This window comes from Megalops cyprinoides, chromosome 1 (assembly GCF_013368585.1).
Source record: "Megalops cyprinoides isolate fMegCyp1 chromosome 1, fMegCyp1.pri, whole genome shotgun sequence".
In the NCBI taxonomy this organism is placed as follows: domain Eukaryota; kingdom Metazoa; phylum Chordata; class Actinopteri; order Elopiformes; family Megalopidae; genus Megalops; species Megalops cyprinoides.
The window spans coordinates 9159683-9185005 of record NC_050583.1 but is presented as its reverse complement, the minus strand read 5'-3'; the positions used below and the strand labels follow the sequence as shown (position 1 = coordinate 9185005).

Sequence of the window (25323 nt, the reverse complement as noted above, 5' to 3'; positions counted from 1 at the left end):
CCTCCGATGCCAGAGGTGCTGCGAGGCAGAGAGAGAAAGAGACGGTGAGGCGTCCTTTTTTTTTTTTTTTGCGGCGGGCAGCGGAAGTGGACGAGTTCTGCGGGGGTCTCCCGGCGGTGGGGGTGTTTCTGAAGCTCTCCGCTGACGGCGGGGGTGGGGCTCCCCCTCCCCCCTGGTTCACGACGCCGGCAGCGCCTTGCTCAGGGCGTCGCGTGTGGTCTGACTCAGCTTATCCGGGAACTTCACCTCGAACTCCACCACCAGGTCGCCCCGCCGCTCGGGGCACTTCGGCAGGGGCAGACCCTCCCCTGTCACACGCTGCTTCATCCCGGGCTTGACCACCTCCTGGGTCGTCACGGTGACGGTCCTGCCATCTAGGGTGGGGGCGTTGACCGTGCAGCCACACAGGGCCTGGTGAGAAAGATGGAGAGAGAGACTGTAACAACTAGCTCTAGATGCCAAAGAGACAGGGGCACCACCTCACAGGACTGCACTGGCGCCTGAACAGGAATCACTTTATGTTAGCATCTGTTAGAAACCAATAAACCTGTGTGAAATCTAAGCAGCTCCGGGGAGGCGAAACAACATCTTTAAGAAAGTGCTGCCAAAATACTCTTTTCACATTTGTGCTTTATTTTTATCTTCTTTTTTTAAGTGTTTCCTTGCCCAATAAAAGGAATGCATTCGTTTTTTTTTTTACCCCATTACATCGTCAAGAATGGTTGAAATTTCTCATTACAACAAATAAACTGTCAGGCATATGTGCATCTCCACGCAGTGGTGTCAACCAGTGTGGATCAGCCTAAACTCTGAATGATGCATATATGGGGGGGCTTCCTTGGATGTGCCATTTCAAACTTAGTCATAATAGCATTGTGTAAGGTGCTGACTCGTGTTCAAACGTGATCGGTCGTGTCCTGTACGTACTGTCTTTTATGCAACTTTTACCACATGCACTCTATCCTCGTTCCAAAGTCGCTCTGGATAAGACGGTCCGCTAAACGACAAAATGTAAACGTAAACTCCAGCTACATGTACATTTATTGCAAGCAGATGTTTTTACCCAAAGCGACTTAAAAGTGAGGCAGAGTGCAACACAAGCAAGCAGCCATGTAAGGGACGAACAGTATTAATAAACGCTCAATAGCTGGCCAGACAAGGTACAAGCTAGGCAGTAGTGATACAAGAGCATGAAACCATATATTTGGAAAAAACTAGTTTACACAAAACAAAGGCTACACACGAGTGAGGGTTCAAACCCCCCCCCCCCAAAGATCCAGGAACAGCGGGGTACTCACCTCTTTCAGCGTGATGCGGGCGGGGTAGACAATGTCAGAGCCGTCCCTGCGGAAGATGGCGTGCGGCTTGTCCTTGACCACGAACACCACGTTGGCAGGGATGTTGGTGGGCGTCTCGTCGCCCTCCTTGGGGAAGGTGATCTTGGTCCCCTCCTTCCAGCCGCGCTTGATCTCCACCGTGAGGATCTTGTCCTCGCTGCGGGTGGTGCGGCCGTCGGGGTTCAGCCGCTTGTGGGAGATCTTCATCTTCTTGGTGCAGCCCGAGAAGACCTCCTCCAGGGTCACCTTCAGCTCGTGCACCACCGGCGGGTCCTGCTTCTTCTCCACCATCCCCGAGCGGGCGCTGAAGGACCTGGGGAACCCACCCATGCCCCCCATCCCGCCCATCCCGAAGCTGGCAAAGGGGTCGTCCACATCCATGTCCTCGTCCACCCCATTGCGGTTGAAGAACTGGTCGAAGGGGTTGCGCCCGCCGAAGAACTCGGTGAACATGGCGTGGGGGTCGCCGTGGAAAGTGTAGTTGAAGTTGGTGCCATTGGGGCCTCCGGCGCCGGGGTTGCCCTTAAGACCTGAGGGAGACAGGAGGACAGGGTGCGAAAGTGAAAGTTAGTGAGAGGAGCGAGCAGAGAGAGACAGATCAAACAGCCAGCGTCCAAGTCCTCACAGCACGTTGCGTTTGCAATAAATCCGAGACTGGGAAAAAAGTCTTCAACGGCGTCACAGGCCAAAGTGTGGCCGGGCGCCTTGATTTTTTTTTCTTCCAGCGCAACCGGTTTCCCCGCTCAGTCATCTCCCGACAGTCTTGTTTCTCGACGTGTCGGGACAGAAATCGCACTCTATCGCGAACAGGTCGTCGGCGGTCCGCGAACTCGCTTCGCTGACAACCTCCAACTTCCCCGCCCTCTCGCTCTGACGCGAGCTAGAAACTTCCAGCACGCGCACCTTCCAGAAGGTCCTATACGAAACGTGCAGCCAATCAGCGCCCTGACGCTTGATTTTGTTTAGGTTTCTCTGGCGTCGAGGAAAACAGCACGCCGTGTCCGTCTGAGCGAAATAACATTCCGTCTTTCGCCCGATTTCACACTTCGCCGTGTTTTCTGCTTACTCGTTTCTAAACGCTTCAAGCCACTACGCAAGACTTCACAATCGCTGGCTCGCAAGATAACCTGACGTATCTCTGCAAACAGCTACGGTCACTGGCCAGCTCGCCAAGTCCCTGTTTCATTTTCAACAGAACTGTAAGGCTACTGACCTAGCTAGTAGTATCCTACACGATTTGATTTTCCTGTCATTTCCACGATCTGTTTTAGCTAGATACGCAGGAAGTGCGTTTCCCAACTTCTCGAGCAAGCTAGCTGGCTAGCAACTCTTCACATGTTCAAACATATGCGTGGGGGGAAAACAATAATAAATACCTTCTTCTCCAAAGCGGTCGTAGATGTCCTTCTTCTTGGGGTCACTTAACACATCGTAGGCTTCCGCGATCTCTTTAAATTTCTCCTCGGCCCCAGGTGACTTGTTTTTGTCCGGGTGATATCGCAGAGCTTGTTTACGGTAAGCCTTCTTGATCTCGTCCTCACTTGCGCCTTTTTGTATGCCCAGCACGGCGTAGTAATCTTTGCCCATTTTAACCATCTAACATTCAATTTGTAATTATATCTGCAGAAATTAAGAGTTCCTACGCAGCCACAAGTTGTCAGTCAGAAACTCTCAACTTAGCTAGCTCCGTATGCAGTCGAACGCCTAGTTTGCAAACTGCGTAGCAAGCGAGATCGTTCTTCGTTTATTCGCCTATTCGTTGGATAAGCTGCAAAGCTTGCTACCTAATGTCAGTTAAGTCTCGAAAACGAATCACAACTCGGTGTTGCTGAACACTAAAAAAAAAGAAAAAAAAAACACGAACCTCCCCGACTAAGTGTTAAGACCAGAGTGTCCAACTTGCCTGTAACTTCGCTGTGCGGCTCAGCGCAAAATCAGCGGGGCTTTCCTTTTTTGTAACCGTGCAGAAAGTTCGAGAATTCTCCCCCAGAATCAAGAACCTTCCAAACGCATATTTCCTCACGCTAACCACTCGGGCTCTCCCTCTCCCACCCCCCTCCCACCCTTGCCAACGTCACGCTGACAGGAGGACACGCCTCTCGTGTTTAGCTCTGAGCAGGATTACGTCCGCACGCCGAAGGCCTGCGAACGCCGAATGCGCCTGTCGCGCCACGCCCCTCATTTCCACTACCGGCTCCAAGGCTCTAGAATCCGAATGATAGCGTCACAAACGTTGAAGTTGAAATTATTTCTAAGTAGACTTGCCTTGAATGGAAGCCATTGGACAGTTTTTAAAATTGCGGTTTTTAGGAGACAGCTTACCCAGAGCGATTTGCATTGATTGCGTATTGTCCACTTTAAATTGGATATGAATGAATGAACTGAGGTTAGGTATCTTGTTCGGAGGATAATCAACTAAAGCAATTTTGAGTTAAGTACTTTGCTTAAAAGGTGCAACAGGTCTCTCAGACAGGGTTTAAATGTTTGAACTGCTGCAATATTCACGAGTATCATTAAAATTATTGGTAGGCCGGTCTGCCGTCGTTTTCGCTGTGCATGCCATTGCACATTTACATTAAAGCACAACAGTATATTCTAGTGCTGAGAGAAACATTCGATTGCGCAGTTATACAGCCGGGTGTTTTCATGAGAAATGAAACGTGTTGGTCGGGTTTAGCTTGTACTTGCGTGATGTACTTGCTCACTCAGGCTCGGCACCAGGAGAAAATACAGGGGGCGCGCTTGCAATCCACCGGGGAGGGGGGGGGGGGGGGTAATAAAATAATTTTAAAAAGTAATAAAATAAATACTATGTAGACATTGGGATATAAGGACACCCCTAAGCACCCCTATAGCGCCGGCCCTGTGGACGAGGGTCCGGGACGATGTGTGTGAGGGAATCATGTGTTTATACATGACATCCGTTTAGAGCAGGCTGGACAGAGCCACGACTCTTTTTATTTTACGGACGTGATACAGCTATCAGCTGTCAACTGATTGCCCACTCAGATAGTGTAAATATCAATAAACTGGATGTGATGGTAACGAACAAACTGCGGCCACATTCGAAGAGGTCTGACCTGCATCGAATCTGCAGAAAAAAAATGTATCCTGATATTACGGGGGTAGGCTGACACAGAAGGCTTGGTGAACATGAAACTTAATGCATTTATTTAACAGGGGGGAAAAAAGTAAATAGGCAGCAATGCGGTGTGACTAAAACGGCAAAGTCAGGCCAGTCTTTCAGACGAGTTGTTCGGAAGGGCAAAAATGTGTCGCACGTTCTACCTGGATGATCGCGACCGACTTCTTTTCCTGCATCCCCATTAGCCCACAGACATCACTCCATTGTAGATTCCTGTTTTCCTATTCGTTACTCATGGATAGCTGGGCAATGCCCATTGGCTCTCTACCGGAACACTGCAAGGATTGGTTACTGAAACACAGACTTCCCGTTGGATGCCAGCGGAGGTTTTTCGTTCTCTGATTGGATACTGGGACTGTCAGGCTTGCGCGCAGGAAAGGGAGTTCAAACTGCCAAGATGAAGCATTACGAGGTAAGATAATACCAGTGATAATTTAGGATCTTGTATGAATTTATTGTATGAACATTTTCGAGTGGAGCTTTCCTTTAAGTTGTCCCGGACATATGAGACTGTTACGCGGTTGTGGTTATTGTCCTAAAGGGTCAAACGGTACAATGCAGGACGTTGGTCAGATGTGGAAGGTTGCTCGCCGTTGTCATAGGTCTGGTAGCTAGCTAGCTAGCTAGCTAGCTTAAATGGTTGGGCAAGCGGCACTGCGCTGATTGCGGTCGCAGCGTGTGGCGCGTCGTCAGGGCCGCTTGTTCTTTAGCTGTCATACTAAGATAGTTCTGTATCATCCATATTCCCGTAAGCAAGGAAATCGAAACGCGAGCGCTGATTTGCGGGATAGCCGATCTTTTGCAAGATAGCTGTGCCCGTTCACTATTAACTCTGACTGGCGGTGTGACAGCACCGTCTAGTCGAGTAAGAAGGAGTGAAAGGCAAGCTACCTCGCTGTTTGCTAGCTGGTTGGCAAGGTATGACACTTGCTATGCCAGCAAGTTAGCTGTCTAGCTAGTCCCAAGGGACACGCGATTTCGTAATCGTTTGATGGTGCAATCCTGATTATTTTTGATAACCTAGCAATATCTAACCGTGGCTTGTTATTAAGTAGGCAGCAAGCGTCCATAAACTTTGCTTTGGCATGAGGCCAGTATTATGTGTAGGTAGCAAATACCTATGCAGACCTAAATCGGGATTAGGGGTAACGCTGTTGATCTATCTGGTTAGCTCATGGCAGGTAGCTAGGTAATTTAACAACCAGCGATATAAGTTGCTAGCTGTAAATGATGCTGATCACGACAAATAACTTTTGACAAGTTGAATGACTAGCTGACCTGTTCGCAATCGCATAGCTGTAACAATCTGCTGTCTAGCTAATCGTGTGTGTACTGTTCGGCTCCTTGGGTATCTGTTGTCAGCACTGAAGAAGCCATGCAATTTATATTGTTTCCAACGGGATATGCATAAAAATGGGTTCATTTCACAGGCCTTGAAACATTAACGTAATGCTTTTTGGAAGCAATACAACCACAACGTGGAGAGGCATTAGCTGGATGTATGAGTCAAAGCGATTAAGTGCAGCCGATGTGAAGTGCTGCTTAGAAACGTATAGCTAGCAACCAAGTTTGGAGTAATTACCAGTATTAGTTACTTTATCTGTAGTCAAAACAAGAAATTGGACAGATTTTACAGCATTAATGTTGTTCAGTTAATAAATGTAAACACTTTTGTTTGTAACCAAATCAAAACGACAGTCTAGATATCTGACTACTTTTTTCATTATTTCATACAAACATCCATTTATCAGAGTTAAGCGATAGATTTTTACATTTTGCTAAAAAAATAAACAAATAAAAAATTCAAACGATTTCAGGCCAACTGTTGACTGCATGCATATGTTGGTCATAAAAGACTGACTTGAACACATTGACACATGCGCTCCAGCTCCAAGCAGGTCACCCCGGTCTTAACGCGGATATAAATACATTCTCTGTTTGTGATCTGAACCCTATACATAGAGTGGCAGCCATAGTCATCTGTCTTCCATCAGCAAAAATTCAAGACAGCGACTTGGGATTTTGGAGACCAATGGAAGTAACCGCGACCAGGAACGAGAGCACCCCTTCCGTAAAGACCCAGAACCAGCTAGTGCTTCTCTTCTTTTGCGGTGTAGCTAGGCGGAGGAAGAGAGGGCTGGTTTTAACTCAATTCCGACAGAAGCGTGTTTGTTATACTTTAATAAAACAGAAAAAAACATGTTTGCGTGAGGTTTATTTAAATGCATCACAAAGCCATTTGTAAGAAAATTGCAGCAAAGATTTTTGATCTAGTTGTGCCAAAGTTCTGTCACATGGAAATCTGCAATTGTGGAACCTGATATGGTGTGTCTGAGGTGGATAATATTTGTTTTTGTCGTTCCCGGGCCGTAATTGGCGACAAACTAGGCTTGTAACTAAGGAGGAGAAGATGGGGGCGGCGTCTGAGGTTTGAGCAAAACCAGCTTTGCTTTGGTAAAATATACAAGTATACAAATTATTTAAACGATAATACATTATATGTAAAATGGTAAGTTATAGATAAGTCCTAGATAGGCGGCTATGTCGTGTTGATTGATAACGTAGTGACACGATGACCTTTGACATTCAGCCTTGACAACTGAATGAGCGCGCGCAAGAATCTTTCAAGAAGCTGCAGCTCCGGTTACGTGCATGACGTCTCGAGCCCGCAAAGCCGTGTTTCTTATTGCTGGGAAAACGACGACTGTAAAGGCTGCTGTACGGAGAACATTACGACTTTTATAGTCCAAGTTTTCAGATCACGTTAAGAGCAGAATTAATATTGCATTTTCGCCGCCATGCGTGGATTCTGAGCCGAGCCACGCTGTAGTTTAACCCGGACAACGCAGTATTGCTATTGACCGCAGTACTGGCAATAGCATAAGGGACAGCTGAATAGCATGTCTCTGTCGCTGTCTCTCTCGACGCTAGAGGGAGCTCGGTCTGCGTATGCCACCAGAAACCGAAGCAAGTACTACAGATGCGTGTCTGTTGGTGCTTTTTTTGTTAGCTATGCGTTGACCATTTTACGCACGTTCGTGGAACTGTCAAGGCATCATAAATGTAACGATCACAGTGCAGTTATAAGTGGTGTATTCTCCTGGAAACGCCACCCTTGTAGATTATGAATAATATACGCCTTTTACTCATTAAAGTAATATTATTAGTAAGAGTTAGTAGTCGAACTGCAAAATAAATCCAATCGTCATCGTTTTGGGGTGGAAAGGACGTAATGGAATTGATCTACATGCAGCTAAAACTGCTGCACCAACAGGTGATACAGACCATGCATATATTTCATAGGCTACAACGCATGCGCTGGCATGAACTCTCCTGCAGATTGCGACATTGCACAACATCACCAGAAGGGGGCGTGAAACTGTTGGCACTGGATCCGTTGTGTTAAAGCCAGCGGAATAAACAGCTTCTGTCCAAGTACGTCACGGGGTTAGCCGTAAAAGCACAGCCGCTTTAGGAGGGCACTTGTTCAATGCTCTGGACACTTGAAACCGGGCATTAAGGGTGTGATTGCCAGGATGAAAATTCCCAAGGAGCTAATCCGTAATGAGTGTCACCCACCAGCTATGTGGTTCTCCCACCTCCTCTGCTCTCCAAATGCAGGGATGCAGTGATTTTCCAGGGGATAAGGAACATCTCAGCTCGGTTGACGTTACCAAGCCTTGCAATAAATAGAGTGTGGTTGTTTTCTTACCTTAAGTAAAGACATCCTTTACTCTTTTTTAGCTTGTGAATCTTTTCGCAGAGCACCCTTTCTGAGTCCGCGTGCCACGATCACAGCATGTTAGGATTATTTGCGGAGTTAGCGGAATGAGTTCGTTCTCAGAACCCGGCTGCACATTGCAGATGGTCTGGGGGGGGGTCAGTTACCCCTGTTGACTGCATGTCACCCGTACCCATACCTCCTGTACACCCCTCCGCTGTCCCTACGTGCCCATGCCCCCCCGCCCCCCATGGGCCGTGCAATGTGCTGCAAGACAGGATGTAAGTGAAAGTACTGACCTGACGATGTTGCCTCCACCCTGTTGAATGGGGCTCGGGAGCGACGATGCAGGCGTTAATGCAGAGGCTTTAAGGAAGTGGTCTTCAGTTCCGCAACTCCCACAATTCCCCGCTGGAAGGAGGAGGGGCCAGGTTCGGCTCACCTGCTGGATGAGGGTGGGGGGTCGTCTTCTGTTCTGCTTCTGTTCAGCCGAAAACCTGGGCAGAACTGAGCTCTCCAACACACTTGCTGAGCCTGGCACATTGTCCTGTTCTGGGTGTGTGTGTGTGTGTGTGTGTGTGTGTGTGTGTTTGTGCAAATGTGTTTATACGTGTGTATTTGTGTGAGGTTTGATTGCGTGTGTAAGCCTGTATAATTCATGCGTGTGTGTGTGTGTGTGTTTGTGCAAATGTGTTTATACGTGTGTATTTGTGTGAGGTTTGATTGCGTGTGTAAGCCTGTATCTTCATGCTAGTGTGTGTGTGTGTGTGTGTGTGTGTGTGTGTGTGTGTGTTTTCTGCTGGGCTCTTACGTGTGGCTTTGCCTGCCTCGGTGTGAGAGATGCTGCCGGTGTGTGCATGTGTCAGGCGGGGGTCTCTTGTGTGCAGCCCTGCTCAGCTCTGCCTGGTTATTTATACTCAGGCCGTGTGTGGCTGCTGGCACGCCTGCAGGGGAAGTCAGAGGGAGGGCACAGCTTCCAGAATAACACAGTACCCCAGGGAGCGCCCCCCACCACAAGCAACTTGTTTACAGCCCTGCCCCCTCCCGCCTCCTGTCCTGACCGACACCGACTCCCCCAGATACACTGACATTCAGTTATGCTTCCCCCTGCCCCTTCAGTAACACTGGTACTCAGTCATACTGCCCTCTTTCACTCAAGTAGCACTGATACTCTATCATACTGACCCAACACTGAGTTCTACTGCCCCTTGTCCCTCAGTAACACTGATGGTCAGTCATACTGCCCCAATACTCAGTTATACTGCTGTCATTCCCCTCTGACACTGATAGGCTGTCATACTGCCCCTCTCAGTAACATGGATCCTCAGTCCTACTGCCCCTTACCCTCAGTAACACTGATACTCAGTCATACTGCCCTCTTCTCTCTCAATATCTCTGATACTCATTCAAACTACCCCAATACTCAGTCATACTTCCCCTTTTCAGTCAGTAACACCGATACGCAGTCATACTGCCCCCTTTCCCTCAGTAATGCCAATACTTGGTCTTACTGCCCCCTTGAACTATGACACTGACACTCAGTGATACAGCCCCTCTCAGTAACAGTGATACGTAGTCACACTGCCCTCTTCTCTCTCAGTTACACTGATAGTCATACTGCCCTCTTCTCTCTCAGTTACATTGATACTCAGTCACACTGCCTGTCTCAGTAACACTGATACTCAGTCATACCACTGTCCCTTACCTTGATTCGCACTGTTAACATGACATTTCCCCTGCCACCCCTCTACAGCACTGGCATTCAGCAAAACTGTGCCCTTCCTCAGGTAGGGTCACTGTGTCGGCCATCGTGCACCTACGCTGTCCCCTTTCCCCCAAATCTTACTGCACAGAGGGTGCTCGCGGTGCGTCCTCTGCCAGGTGCCGGAACGGGAGCCGTTTTCGTCGCACGTCCTCTCGGCAGGAGCTGTCCCTTTTCAGGAACCCCCCCGCACCCGGTGCGCTGCCTCCTGAAAGGTCGAAGGTGTCAGGGCGTTTATTCGCCGGCCTCTCCTGGAGCGCGCTCAAACACTAGCGGCAGGGAGGGAGCGGGGGCGGGGGCGCAGGGCCTCCCCGCGGGACTGTGGACGTGACGGGACAGGGGTGGAGTGGGGCGGGGCGGGTATTTTTAATCGTTTTAATCCTCCCAGTAATCTCAGCCACGTTGGCCATGCCGGGGGGGGGGGGGGGGGGGTAGCGTGTTCCCGGGGCGTGTCTCTCCTTTTGTCTGCCCGCTCCGGGGGCCGCCGCCGGCGCATACTGAACATAACCCATCACGTGCCACTCCAAATAATAGGCAGCATTCTCTCACCAACTGCAAGGGGTGGTGGGGAGGGGGGGTTCTCACCCCTCTGTTCCCTTCCCGCTGCTGTCATGGAGATGGAACACCCCCGACACACACACACCATCCCTCTGCTTCAGTGCAGCCGCTACCCGCGCGCACGCAGGCCCGCTGACCTTTGACCTTTCTGGACCCGGTTGAAAGTACAGGAGAGAGTGTCACGCCTCCACTCTCGCACTCATTCTTCCGGTCGGCAAGTGCGGATAGGAGGGATTGTCCCCTCCGGCGGCTTTAGAGTCCGCTTCCGTCCGACCTCTGACCTTTATGTCACCGCTCTTATTGTTTGGCACTTGAGGGTGTCAGCTTTTCTCGCGCGTCGCTCTGAACCAGGGGAGCCTCGGGCGATACAGTGCTGGCACTCCTCCAGAGCTCGACAAATCGATCATGACAGATTGATACCGAGCCGCGAATCGGGGCAGCGTGTAGCTGACACACGGTGGTGAACGGTGCAGTCTCTGATTTCTGGTGTCAGTACAGCATCAGCATCACTCGAACCTACTGCTGTTCAGACCGCTTTACCGAAGCGTGTCGAGAACGCGTATTTTGTTCCCACTTAAGCGGCCGCATTAAGACCGAAGCATTCATGTGGGAAGGGGGTGAAAGGTTAACAGGTGCTATGAAAGGAGGGGTGGATTGTTATCAGAGGGGTGGGTGCGTGCATCTCTCGCCACCAGGAGAACAGTGCTCACTGCAGTACTGTGAACACAGACTTGCAGCACTGATTAAACACATTGGAACTGGCTTGGGGTGGGGAGATTCATGATTAATTCTGTGAAAACCGCACATGTCACAGTCTGTCTAGACAGCCCGGGAGATAATGTCACAACAGAAACTGTCCTGCTTCCGGAAATGCCAGAATAACTGAGAATGTGAGTGAGTGAGTGGAGATGGAGTGGAATGTTTTGGGTGGAGATGGAGTGGAATGTTTTTGGGTGGGGATGAAGTGGAATGTTTTGGGTGGAGATGGAGTGGAATGTTTGGCTGGAGATTGAGTGGAATGTTTGGGTGGGGATGGAGTGGAATGTTTGGGTGGAGTGGAACAAAAGGGTGGGGATGGAGTGGAATGTTTGGGTGGGCATGGAGTGGAATGTTTGGGTGGGGATGGAGTGGAATGTTTGGGTGGGGATGGAGTGGAATGTTTTGGGTGGAGGTGTTGTGGAATGTTTGGGTGGGGATGGAGTGGAATGTTTGGATGGAGATGGAGTGGAATGTTTGGGTGGGGATGGAGTGGAATGTTTGGGTGGGGATGGAGTGGAATGTTTGGGTGGGGATGAAGTGGAATGTTTTGGGTGGAGGTGTTGTGGAATGTTTGGGTGGGGATGGAGTGGAATGTTTGGGTGGAGATGGAGTGGAATGTTTTTGGGTGGGGATGAAGTGGAATGTTTTGGGTGGAGGTGCTGTGGAATGTTTGGGTGGGGATGGAGTGGAATGTTTGGGTGGGGATGGAGTGGAATGTTTGGCTGGAGATGGAGTGGAATGTTTGGGTGGGGATGGAGTGGAATGTTTGGGTGGGGATGGAGTGGAATGTTTGGGTGGAGATGGAGTGGAATGTTTGGGTGGAGGTGTTGTGGAATGTTTGGGTGGAGATGGAGTGGAATGTTTGGCTGGAGATGGAGTGGAATGTTTGGGTGGGGATGGAGTGGAATGTTTGGGTGGGGATGGAGTGGAATGTTTGGGTGGGGATGGAGTGGAATGTTTGGGTGGGGATGGAGTGGAATGTTTGGGTGGGGATTGTTGGAGTGGAGTGTAAGGCTGTGGGTGGTGTAAAGTGTATGGGGGTGGATGCTGTGCAGGAGGGTGAGGAGTAGGGAAGGACTGGGAGGCAGGCAGATTGACTAAGCTGTTAGAGTCTGGAGTGTTATCGCCTCACTGACACTGTGTGTGTGCATGCGTGCATATCTGCGTTATATGTATCTGGCCACAATGGTTTTGTATTTAGTTGTATTGTGTTGAGGTAAATATATGCATAACAAATGCTGCTGCTACTATTGCTAATAACAATATTATTCATTGCAGTAATGATAATCAGAATTGTATTTATCCCAAATGTTAGCTGCATATGGCTAATGGAGACTTCCAGCAGCCAAAAGAGGACTCCTGAGGAGGAGGAGTCAGCAGGCAGTGGAGGTTATATTTAGCTGTTGGGGGGGGGCGCAACGTTGCAAAGCTGTTGGTCAGTGCCCATCGATCTCACATTTCTCTCCCCCCCCCATCGGCTCTTCAGGTGTCGCGGGGAGGGAGAGTTATGTTTCCTGTCCCTCTAATCCTGTCCGGCAAACCTCTCCGCCCAGCGTGCGCGCTCATCCACTCTGAGACAGCAGGCTCTCTCATTTCCCCAGACTCCATTTATTTCATCTGTCTGTCTGTTTTTTTTTTTTTTCTTTGTCTCCCCCCGCCTCTCTTTGTTCGGCCCAACCGCGGAGGACCGGAGGAATCGCGAGGAGGAGGAGGGACCGGGAGAGAGCGAGAGTTTGGAGGGAGAGTTTTTTAGCGGGACCCTGGGGAAGCTGAGGGGAGGGTTAAATAAAGTTTGGGGGGGGCTGAAGGTGGGGCAGGGTTATTTCTGCAGCTGACAGCACGCCTTTCCACGCCTCTCTTCGGCTCTGGCCCACTCCGCTGCGTAGGGGAGGGGGGGTCGATACGGTACAGGGTCGGGGGGGGGGGTAGAAGGTGGTGAGAGACAGGCAGAGGACTGAATCGGGGGGGAGAAGGCTGAGCGAGACAGACAGAGAGAGAAAGTGAGGGGGGATCAGGAGTGAAGCCAGATTAGAAGGGTGGAAACAGAGAGAGAGAGAGAGGGGGCTTGTGAGCCGATCGTGAGCAGAAGGTGGGGAGGGAATAAGGTGCGGAGGTCATGGATGCCCTGGCGTTAGAGGCCACCCAGCCCAAAAAGGCGGCCCCCCCTCCGGTGGTGCTGCAGCCGGTCAAGCGGCCCAAGCCGGCCAAAAAGGCTAAGAAAGCTGTCGTTTTTTTCGAGGTGGAGATCCTGGATGCCAAGACCAAGGACAAGCTCTGCTTCCTGGACAAGGTAAGGGAAGTGCCCTCTGGGTCTGTCTCGTGCCCCCCGTCCTAGGCTGGGGCAGGTTCTCTGCAGGCATGGAGCAGGTGCTGATCACAGTCACAGAAGGCAAAGGCTGTTAAAGTACACAGCGAGAGAGGCAGAATACAGCACGGCTTGCCAGCATTCCTTCTTTGCACTGGGAACGTTAGCAGACGTCAGTTTCATAACACTCAGAAAGATTTCCCATCAGCGAGTCCAGCGTGTGGTTCGAGCGGCCGGTGTTGAGCGATGCCGTTTCTTTCCTGTTTGCTTTGACGCACAGTAAAACCCACACGTTAAAATTCCTCGCTGGCGTGTTACCCAGCCAACCTGGACTTAAATGGGGTCTCTGCAGCGGACCTGAGAAATCTGAAACACCCGGAAGAAATGTGTAGTGCGCTCCACACGCACTTACTGACAGACACTTACAGTGCGTTCGGTACAGACAGTCACAGACAAAAACGTGTAGTGTGTTCGGTACAGACAGTCACAGACAGAAACGTCTGGTGTGTTCGGTACAGACAGTCACAGACAGAAACGTCTAGTGTGTTCAGTACAGACAGTCAGAGACAGAAACTTTCAATGCGTTCAGTGAAGACAGTTACAGACAGAAACATGTTGTATGTTCAGTGAAGACAGTTACAGACAGAAATGCAGAGTGCATTCGACAGTTAATTTAACACAAGCCCTAATGGAAACTCCATGCAGAGCCGAAATGAAACAGGCAGAGGGATGTACCATCACTGACAGGGCTTAAATGCACCTTTACAGTGTACACATACTACACATACATTGACATAATCACACCAATAACATAAACCTTCATAAACATAAACCAGTAACATAAACCTTCTACTGAAATGATTGAGTGGAGAGCTTGCTTAAAACACAACACATTATTTCCTTAATTTTTGCCAGTCATAGTAGGCATAGTTAGCTGTGTGGACAACAGTGTTTAATTTTGCGAATGGGAGTTCATTATGTATCAGTCATTAGATTGATATAGTCTGTCAGATGTCAGTTTGATGCTCTCTGTGGGTGCATGAGATAATTGATGATGTGCAGAAATAGGAGGATCACCTGCTCCCATAGTGTAAAAAGGATGGATGGCTACACTGTAGGTTGTGTTATTACTTCATTGAAATGGTTCAGTCTGGCAGTAGAGAACTCCTCTGCTCACCAGTCTTGCACCTCTTTTCAAATCGCTGCGCCTTGGCCCAGTCACTGCATCCTTGAAATAAACTGTAACAAAATCTAAACAATATATGCTGACAGTAAGTTGTGATTCTTTTATCTGAAATGAAGAAATATACTAAATTCAAAGTGAATCCTGGCAAGCCTAGCTATATTGCAGCTGGAGACATTTACATTTATTCATTTAGCAGACGCTTTTATCCAAAGCGACTTAAATAGGTTACAGTTCTTTACAATGTTATCCATTTATACAGCTGGATATTTACTGAGGCAATTGTGGGTTAAGTACCTTGCCCAAGGGTACAACAGCAGTGTCCCAGCGGGGATTGAACCGGCAACCTTTTGGTTACAAGTTCTGCTCCTTAACCACTATGCTACACTGCCGGACACATCTGTCGTGCATGATGCGAGTCCTCTCTAACATTTGTGTGTTGATACAGTAATGCCTATAGCACAGAATTACTAAAAAACTCCCTAAGACTACAGCAGTAGTTTAAATACTGTATTGCCATATTTTCCCTTTCCCTACACAGATTCCACAAACGGGTCATATCCTTAAAACTACAGGAGTTCCTGGCTTGAAATTCATTTTTACTTATGCAACAGAATCTCTTTCTCTGTTTTCAAAAGATTATATCTGTATCTAAATCTATAAATATAGATTAAATTAAAGTAGAAATTATCTTTGATCGTGAATTGCATCCAGTCCTCAATACTCAGTAGGTTAAACCACTAAAATCCTTGAGAGTTAGTCAAGCTGGATGCGTTGAAACAGGTTTTGTTCTCGAGAAGGCATTGTAACAAATACTGTGTTGGATTTGACTGATTGATCAGTACAGTAGGGCGGCCAAGCAGGCCCTGAGAGACCTTCGGTTTAGACCAGCTATCTACACAGTTCATTCCACGTCTCAGCAACTAGCTGGGTCACTGTCTTTGTGGTAGTTGGCGTCAGCCACACCCATTGGCTAAGAGAGGCTTCCTATCTGTCATTCTGACAGGGGAATCCAACTGGCACTTTGACAAGTGTGGTAATTCTGGGATAACATTCACATTAAAAAAAAAAAAAAAACAATTGATTAACCTTTTAAAATTCTGAATTGGCTCGAAACGCCCTGTGAGGTGGTTGAATGCACGTTGGGACAGCAGCTGGAAGAATTCTGATTTCACAAAGGTGTTCTCAAAGGCAGTAAACATTAGGCAGTAGTGTGGTGTAGTGGTAAGGGCTCATAACCTAAAGGTTACAAAAGGTGGCAGTGCTGCTGTACCCTTGGGCAAGGTACTTAACCCAGCATTACTTCAGTAAATATCCAGCTGTATGAATGGGCAATGTGTAAAAATTTGAACCCATGTAAGTCGCTCTGGGTAGTCTGCTAAGCAAGTAAATTTAAATATAAAGACAGGCCTGTTCTCATTGGTCAATTGGCCAGTGCATTACCACCATGGGCTGTGTCATTTTCACATGAGGTGTAATCCGAATGTGTGTCAGAATCTGCTACCTGTGGGAGTCCGAGAGAAACTCTTTTGTCCCCCTGTCCCCGGGTCCCCTGCCTTTAGCTCAGCCCGTCAGGATCCGCATGGTTTCAGGAACACGTCAAGTCGCTGGGTGCTCGTACAGCTAAATTTACTGCTAATCACAGATGTGCTGGATAAGTCGAAACATTATCCCCCTCTATCCCCGCCCCCCTGAATCCCAAAGCCCGGCCACGGCACCCGGTGAGCATCGATTCATGCTCCGCACTCTGGGATTTGCCCTTGGCCGTGCGTCTGACGTTATTAATCACGCAGAGAACACACACAACCTGCCAGCCTGTCATCGGCGGTAGAACTCTCTGGAAGTTTCATTCTGTTCTCCAGCTTTTCCCTTCCTGTGGCTCAGTCCGTGACATCACAAAGACACACACACACACACACACACACACACACTCCCCATCTCTCTTATTCAAATAGTGAGCACCAGCACAGACTTTGCACATACAGAAGGCACATTTTGACCTGAAAGTTCTGGAATAGCGAGCTCATTGTGACATCACCAGCGCGCATTCTTTATGAAGGTGTTTACGCCCCTTTGCCTCGTAAATGGCTGCTCTGCGGTACTCTGCGCTTCAAATATCACATGCATGGAGTGTCCCTCATCAACAGGGCGAAACAGCTGTATCTGACAAGGACTGCACTCTCTCCCAGTGTTACCACGGTTAAATGCCTCTTCCCTCGTCGCCAGGGCATGATTCAGAATCATAACTGCCGTTTTTTTTGCTACAGAAATAGACTTGGCATGGCAGGCTGGTTACAGTGGTCTGCCCTGCCCACACTAGTGTTTCCTAAAGGGATACTGTAGGTATGTCAGACATTCCAAGAATCATGGTGGTCAGTAGTCACATGTGGGCAGTGTAGAATTTGACTGTGTAGAGCTGTAGAACTTGGTGAGCTCTCTCCTGATTCCCCATTTTCTAACGGGTGGTGATTCTATTATTATTATACAATTATAATATTGTGTAATAACATATTATTAGTATATTATTACCTGTGTTATAATAATAATAATAATAACAATAATAATAATAATAGTAAATGTTATTGATAAAATAATTACAGTAACAAATGAAAGAATTTTTGATTTGAAACAAACTGAATCACAGCAAATGCAGACAAGAGTTATTTGGTTGATCATAGAGATTCAGGAGTCTTTCTATTAATGGGCGTAAATTTGGGCCACAGAAGGCTGATGTTCAGATGGGACCCCTGGTATGGCTGTCTCACTGGCTGATTTGTGTTCATCAGTTCTGCAGCAGGTGGTACACGTGTCACTGGAGTTACTCGAAAAGTTTTTTTTTTTTCCCCTCTCCGTCTCATCTCGGCAGGTGGAGCCCAATGCCACCATAGGGGAGATCAAGTCCATGTTCCACAAGTCCCGTGAGTATTGCAGAGACTGCCCCCAACAGCTGGTGGGAACTCCAATCACTGTCTGCTCCCTGTAGATGTGTATCAGATAATTGCGACTGGCTGTATGCTGCTACACATTGTGCTGCGTGGCGTGCAGCTGGTCCCATATTAATCCCATGGACTTGGCTTACTGCTGTTACATGCATACTGTGGTTGAGTGCATAACGTGATATTCCCCAACTCCTGGCGTGGTGGCACTGACAGACAGGGAGCGTAGAGAAACCCCAAACGGGCACGATTTGAGGTGAAAACGCTACCTGTAGAGGAAGCAGAGGGGTAGGGAGAGAGAAGAGAGGCCCTTGCTCTGATCTCTGTGCCATCAGAAGGACCCCCTGAGAGCATGTGGCATACACAGTTTCCCCCTTGTTAGGCGATAGCAGGAAACATCTGTCTGATTGGGAGATGAGCAGCCGGTGTTTCCCCCGCCTAGCGCTCGACAGCTCCTGATTGGTGCGCTGAGCCAGTGCCAGCCGTGCTGATCACGCCCCCCCTGTGGGCGGGAGCTATCTGCCAATCACACACCCTGCTGGTGCAGTTATCAGGTGCTGGCAGTACAAACCTAAACAGAAACGTTTCCTCTCATCTCATGTGGGCTGAAGAATAAGTTCAAAATGGGTTTGCATCTCTCCCTCAGCCCTGAATGGTCTCTGTCTTACTGGAGCTCCACTCTATTGGTCCACAGTGGAATGCTGAGCCAATAGCAGCCAATGAGACGGTGCTAAGCCAGTAGCAGCCAGTAAGACAGTGATAAGCCAATAGCAGCCAATAAGACAGCGCTAAGCCAATAACGGTCAATAAGCCAATGTTGTAATAATATGATAAGCTGCCATGAGGTATAAACATTTTATGAGTGGGGGACTGGTGTACGTTGTACAAGTTCACTGCAGGCTACAGGTGCAACATATGACGTGCTTGCATGTTAGGCAGTGTGAAGCATTTCAATAATATTTAAACTCAGGTCACTGGCTTCCCAACCCACGTTTCATCCTCCTGGTCTAACATTATGGTCTTGCGTTACATTAATGCGTTTGGACAGACATAGACAGCACACAGAGTAATTCAGCTAACATTTTAAAATAAGCTGTTCCCCATGGCCTCCCAAACTGGGGTACTTGTAGCCCTTGGGGCTCCCAAGACATTTTTGGGATAAATTATGTTGTGGTGAATTAGTACTTTAGATTTTGTGTAATTGCATGGTATGCTGTTCAGTTTCAGACTTATCATAGTCTCCTTAGTTTAAACTGCTGATAAAAGGACACGTGTGCCTCGTAATTTAATCCCTATGCCTACAATCATCCCACAGAGTGGTTTCACATTGTTCACACTTGCCAAGTTGATTAGCTTAGTGGTATCCCCTTTGTAACCATGTTTGCGGGTTGAGCTACTCTGAAGTTTGGAGGAACTATATTTGGCTGAACAGTTCACAAGAAGTTCGTAACCTACGGTTGCGCCTTACGCTCTATAGCTGACGCTGTACTCCACTCAACATACATCATACACTGTACAGCCTATGTTATACATCATAAACCATATCTCATATAGCTTATTTCTTATTTCGTACAACATACGCCATATATTGTACAGTGTACATTGTACAGGATACACTGTGCCACCTACATCATAATTCATAATTCATACAGCATGCAAAACACACCATGCATCTTTATGAACACGCTCTGTGCAACAGCTACCGTAGAGCATGCAGCTAGATGTCATTAGCTGTTCTTCTGAAAGCCGTGGTGTCTACATGCCTCTCTCTCTCTCTCTCTTTCAGACCCGCAGTGGTATCCAGCTAGGCAGTCCATCCGCCTCGACCCCAGTGAGTTCCTCTGCTTCTTTCTGACTCTGCACCCCCCCTCCCCCCCCAGACACAGGCCTTCGCTGGTCATTGGAAAAGTTCAAATACGTATATTCTCCCTCTTGTTTGTGGGTATGGCTGGACTGTGGTATAAGAGGTCCATAGAGCAGTGCAGAGCTAATGTCTATGGTATGAGTGGGCGTTAGTGCAGCACAGAGCTGAAATCTATGGTGTGAATGCGACTTAGTGGAGAGCAGAGCTGGCGTCTATGGTAGGAGTGTAGTGCAGTTTATGCATGTTGCAGGGCTCATTTCTTTGTATCTGTCTCAGAGGGGAAGTCTCTGAAGGATGAGGATGTCCTACAGCACCTCCCTGTCGGGACCACTGCCACCTTCTACTTCCGGGACCTGGGAGCCCAGATCAGCTGGGTCACTGTGAGTATGCGTGCACACGTACACACACACACACACACACACACACACACACTCACAAGCACACAATACTTCACATGCACAGGCACAAGCACACAAGTCTGCAGTAGTGTGCATACCACACATGTGTACATACACAGGTATATGCATGCAGTAAGGGCCACAAACAAACGTACTCGGGATGTGCTCGGATATAGGATGGGATGTGAGAATTCCAGGTAACCTCAGCTGTTAAACTGGGCATGGGAAGAGCTGATATATGGGTCATGTTTGCGCCCTAGCCCCCCTACCAGGGGAACATGATCTGGATATGGGGTCGCGGGTAAGGGGGAGGTTGGGGGGGGGGTAGGGTGGGGGTAAGTGGCGAGGGGTCAACTCTGCTGTAAATTTGCAGCATGAAATTTCGCTCAAGGGTCTGTGTGTGTCATTGCTGTGGCTTGCATCATGTTGCATGTATCCGGGTGACTTTACTGATCTGAGGAAAGAGTCTCAGACCTGTGGAAAGCAGCAGTACAGAATGTGAACATTATAATACATTGCTGCCATTTAGCACATGCTCTTATCCAGAGCAACATACATCGGTTACAGTTTTTTTTTTATAATGTTATCCATTTATACAGCTGAATATTTACCGAAGCAATTGTGGGTTAAGTACCTTCCCCAAGGGTACAGCAGCAGTGCCCCCATCGGCAACCTTTCGGTTACGAGTCCTGCTCCTTAACCACTATGCTGCACTGCTGCTGTGGAGGGGAGCGGTAGGGGGTCTGGAGGGTATCTGGGGGGGAAAGGGGGGTGTGTGTCTGTCTGTGTGCCAGGGCCATGCCAGTTCAGAAGGTGACAGGGGCAGAGGGATCATCCAGAGCTATATTTGGGTCCTCTATAGGTCAGCCATCATTCCTAGTGGGGCTTGTTCCCCAGTGCAGAGGTTTGTGGGGGAATTACTCTCTTCTACATTATGTGTTAATATGTTTTGTAAGATGGGCCACACTTTAAGCTCCTGTCACATTATCCCTGCTGACCGGTGTGCCCTTTGCTCGGTCTCTCTCTCTCTCTCTCTCTCTCTCTTTCTCTCTCTCTCTCTCTCTCTCTCCCCGCTCGCGTAAAAGTATCTGTGCAAGTGGCGGTGGATATTTTTACACACTTTCACGAGTGCAGGAAAGGGGAGTGAGGGACCCTGCGCTTCTGGGAAAAAGGAAAAGAGAAGCTTGGGGTAAAATGTGAGTAAGGGAGGGGTGGGTTGCCAGAGGCAGGAGCACTCTCTCTCTGAGTGAACCTCAAAGCCCACGGTCCTGATCGCAGTAGATGCGCCATGTTGGTTTCATTCCGACACAGGCCTGAGGAGACCGACACAGGATCCAGTAATTTAATGCTGAGACGGAGTCAGACGCATGTGTGTGTGGATCTCATGGAAGTTGAAATGGTGGAAAAAAACACATGTGGATCATAGCTGGGGCCTGGCATCGCTCTAGTCCAGCACAGGGTCTGGCTTCTTTGATTTTGCAGCCATGCATTGATCATTCAAATCAACCCAGAAATTTTATTGATTATGGCAAGTTTCATAGGAATAGTTCATTTTAACGTTACGTAAAGACATAACTGCTATGGCGTTCACAATAGCTCATATAAGGTCAGAATGGATATATTCAGAGCCAAAAAAATTAAATTACAGATGATTTTATTTTAGAGAATTTTAATGGATTCCCACTAAGATGAAAGAATAGACTAAAATACTGTTCAGTTATTAGTGGCTCTTTCTCTCTTCCTCCAGGTGTTTCTGACAGAGTACGCAGGGCCTCTCCTCATCTACCTGATGTTCTATTTTCGGGTTCCCTTCATCTATGCCCCCAAATACGATTTCACCACCAGTAAGCACTGGGTCGTACAGTGAGTATCTCTTCAGACTCCACCCCCTTCCCCCACCCATTTCTTGATCGCTCTGTCTCCAAAAGCCCTCTAAGTATCCCCAGCCTCACCTCAAGAGCACATCAGAGGGTGATGCATCTGCAGATGGGAGTATCATGGGTAATGATGGCAATTGGAACACGAGAGTAAGAACAGGTTGTGGGTAATGGGATAAAAAAAACTGCTGTTTTGATATCTGACCTGAGACCAGCAGGCTGGGATTACTTTGCTCATTATAGACCATTCAGAGACACTACTGTTCTTGCTGTAGCTATCACTGATTCATGAGAACATGTGCTCTCTCCAGCGAAAGCACTGTCATGTTTACCAGTGTTTACCATGAAAAGATTTAAAAAGGTGATACAAATCAGTAAAATACTGTGAAACTCTGGATAAGGACGTCTTTTAAATGACTAAATGTAAATATAAATTGTGAAGCTTCTTCTACAGAAATCTTCGTTTTTTTTTTTTACTATCAATTTTAAAAAAGCAGGTCATAAAATCTCCTCAGGGTTGTGGGTAGTGAGTGAGTAAACCCATGCTTGTGTATCTCTTCCCCCAGCCTGGCCTGTATGTGTCACTCTTTCCACTACGTGAAGAGGCTGCTGGAGACACTGTTCGTCCACCGATTCTCCCACGGCACCATGCCGCTCCGCAACATCTTCAAGGTGAGGGGAAACAGCGCCTCAGCTGGACAGAACTGGGAACTGCAACCCCATCGACAGAACAGCGGTGCAGCGGTGCAGCCATAGCAATGTCGTAGGCTCTGCAAGCGTACACTGCTACCGTTGTTGACTGTAAGCACACTGAATGCCACTGTCCTGCAGTGTGACCGCTATGACCTGACCGTGACAATCCATCAGGTCGTCTGTGTCTCATTGGTGGCTGCTGACCTGGCCCCGCCCTCTTTGTCTTGCCGTGGTTTTTTGTTTACCTTGTGCCTTTTCATGTGAGAGGGGCATCAGTGTAACGGCTCTTATGTCGAATTCTTCCAGAACTGTACCTACTACTGGGGCTTTGCTGCATGGATGGCTTACTACATCAACCACCCACTCTACACACCGCCCAGTGAGTACATGCTGCCCTACATGACAGTGTTACATACTGCGATACACGCTGACACGTTACATACAACGGTACGCACTGCACACTTTACATACAGTAATGCACACTGCACACATTACATAAAGATATACGCTCTGCACATATTACACTCAGTAATACACACTGAACACATTACATAAAGATATACGCTCTGCACATATTACACTCAGTAATACACACTGAACACATTACATAAAGATATACGCTCTGCACATATTACACTCAGTAATACACACTGCACACATTACATAAAGATATACGCTCTGCACATATTACACTCAGTAATACACACTGAACACATTACATGAAGCACACACCCACTGTACATGTTATCCACTGCAATCGTGACATACAGCGCATTCACGCTGCGCACCTCGCACAGCAATACAAGCTGAACACGGTGCAACTGAACGTGCACGCATCATAAACGGACGCACACTGAACATGAGCGCACCGCACGTGTCACGTGTAGCACATGAACCACGCGTGTAGCACACACAGAACCGTCACGTGGCACGTTACCTTCAGAACGCACAGAAAACGCATTGCGTGAAAGAGCTACAAGCGTGACGCTGGTTTCATGTGTTCACAGTCTACGGGGAGCAGCAGGTGAAGCTGGCGCTCATCATATTCCTGGTAAGGTTACATTACATTACATTGCATTACATTGTTGGCATTTTGCAGACTCCTCTTATCCAGAGTGACTTACATCGAGGCAGTTGTGGGTTGAGTACCTTGCCCAAGGGTACAGCAGCAGTGCCCCCATTGGGAATCGAACTGGCAACCGTTATGAGGCCTGCTCCTTAACCACTATGCTACACTGCCGGATCCAGTCGTTGTGTCAGTGACCTCACTTCCTGTTTGCAGAGGAAATACTTCGCTCCCCTGCTGCCATGGTAACGTTCTGTTTGTGTTCATGTCCTCAGTTCTGTCAGATCGGCAACTTCTCCATCCACATCGCCCTGCGCAACCTCCGACCCCCAGGTGAGCACATAAGCGCACGCACACACACTGCACACACGCATACGCATACACACACACACACACACCCCTCTTAAGGAAACACTACACAGGCTTCCTAGTCACACAACAGTAATATATGTGTACTGTTTCATTCAGATCTTTAGTCTAAAGCCTGTGGCCTTGTCTGACTCTTTCCTTTTTCCTCTTCTCACTCCCCTCTCCTCTCTTTGCTCTCTCCCCCAGGATCTAAGACCAGGAAGATCCCGTACCCCACAAAGAATCCCTTCACGTGGATCTTCCTGCTCGTCTCCTGCCCCAACTACACCTATGAGGTGAGCGTGGGAGGCCAGCCACCCAAGATCACCTGGAACGCGCTTAGTTATGATGTCATTGATGATGTAATAGATATTTTATTGCCACGTGTGGCTGGTAGCTTATGACCCAGAAACGGAGCCAGGATCACTTTTCTTAACCAGTAATTTTAACCCCAAACATTTTATGTATGATCCGGACTCTTTGCAACTTCTTTGTATTGAAGCACTGCCCTCTGCTGGAAAAAAGGGGTACTGCTCAGATCTTTTGACACAATTTGATGCAAAAGATTGAAAGATATTCCAAAGAGAAATACTTTTTGAGACAAATAAGAGGGGAGGAAAATGCAAAAATCAGGTCCAGAATTTGATATGTAGTCTTCAGTATAAATATGATAAACCATAATATGATATTAAATGAAATATCAATGTGTCATATCTAGCAGACATTTAATAGACATTACATTACATTATTGCCATTTAGTAGACACTCTCAGTCAGAGCGACTTATTTGTTTTTTTTTTTTAAAACAATGTTATCCATTTATACAGCTGGATAATTACTGAGGGTTAAGTCCCAATACAGCAGCAGTGCCACCGTGGGGAATCGACCTGGCAACCTTTCAGTTATGAGTCCTGCTCCTTAACCACTATGCTACACCGCCACCCCTACCTTTATAAATAAAGTCAATTAATCTACAAAAAAGAGAATCTTCCTGAGCATTTACACTGTAAATAAGACTTTCTGCTTTTAAAACTTGAAAGTTCTACGTTCCTGGGGCCCTGATCAAGCCCCATCAGCCCAGTCCCGTTGGTGGTCACTGTGGGCAAAAGCCCCCTCAGATAGTATTACCTGGCTTCCCTTGTCTAGCGAGGTTGCTCAGGTTAACTTGTGGTAGGGCTTGAATGGTGTTATGCTCAAACTCGGTGGTCGGGGGATGTTAGCCTGGACTGGCACTGTCGCTCATTCAGCTTGAATGGATACACGTCCGTTCTCCTGTGCTGGATAAGAGCATCTGCTAAATGAGTTTAATGTAATGTAATGTAATGTTAACCCGCCCGCAGCAGTGGCTTGACCGCACTCGCCTCCCTCCTCC

At 48.1% G+C, this 25323-nt stretch overlaps 2 protein-coding genes across 4 annotated transcripts in view; one reads left to right on the top strand and one right to left on the bottom strand.

Annotated features, from left to right (window-relative positions):
* Positions 1 to 50: 50 nt before the first annotated feature.
* LOC118793399 (dnaJ homolog subfamily B member 1-like) lies at positions 51 to 8761 on the bottom strand. 2 transcript variants are annotated; one of them, XM_036551579.1, is made up of 3 exons: positions 8503 to 8761; positions 1299 to 1867; positions 51 to 411 (listed from the first exon to the last, which is right to left on the bottom strand). In XM_036551579.1, exons 2-3 carry the CDS (start codon positions 1788 to 1790, stop codon positions 178 to 180), a joined length of 726 nt encoding a protein of 241 aa, XP_036407472.1. In that variant the 5' UTR covers positions 1791 to 1867; positions 8503 to 8761; the 3' UTR covers positions 51 to 177. The 2 variants fall into 2 exon arrangements, with proteins under 2 accessions (XP_036407472.1, XP_036407462.1); XM_036551569.1 differs by lacking the exon at positions 8503 to 8761 and adding an exon at positions 2714 to 3209.
* The window catches only part of tecrb (trans-2,3-enoyl-CoA reductase b), a 20701-nt gene continuing 210 nt past the window's right edge, over positions 4833 to 25323 (top strand). Inside the window, exons 1-11 of one of the 2 annotated variants that reach the window (XM_036551558.1) lie at positions 4833 to 4894; positions 13522 to 13572; positions 17637 to 17688; positions 19493 to 19537; positions 19847 to 19950; positions 21716 to 21831; positions 22412 to 22517; positions 22845 to 22917; positions 23546 to 23589; positions 23880 to 23937; positions 24160 to 24248. In XM_036551558.1, coding sequence (XP_036407451.1) covers positions 4880 to 4894; positions 13522 to 13572; positions 17637 to 17688; positions 19493 to 19537; positions 19847 to 19950; positions 21716 to 21831; positions 22412 to 22517; positions 22845 to 22917; positions 23546 to 23589; positions 23880 to 23937; positions 24160 to 24248 — 753 coding nt within the window. In that variant the 5' untranslated portion in view covers positions 4833 to 4879. Of the gene's footprint in view, positions 4895 to 13227; positions 13573 to 17636; positions 17689 to 19492; positions 19538 to 19846; positions 19951 to 21715; positions 21832 to 22411; positions 22518 to 22844; positions 22918 to 23545; positions 23590 to 23879; positions 23938 to 24159; positions 24249 to 25323 lie in introns of those variants that run through there. The other variant, XM_036551549.1, reaches the window with a different exon arrangement.

Coding starts and splice junctions, on each gene's coding strand:
- LOC118793399 (XM_036551569.1), bottom strand. CDS start 2,933: ATGGTTAAAATGGGCAAAGATTACTACGCCGTGCTGGGCATACAAAAA. Junction 1,868..2,713: donor CGACCGCTTTGGAGAAGAAG/GTATTTATTATT, acceptor TGTCTCCCTCAG/GTCTTAAGGGCAACCCCGGC. Junction 412..1,298: donor CCCGCATCACGCTGAAAGAG/GTGAGTACCCCG, acceptor CTTTCTCACCAG/GCCCTGTGTGGCTGCACGGT.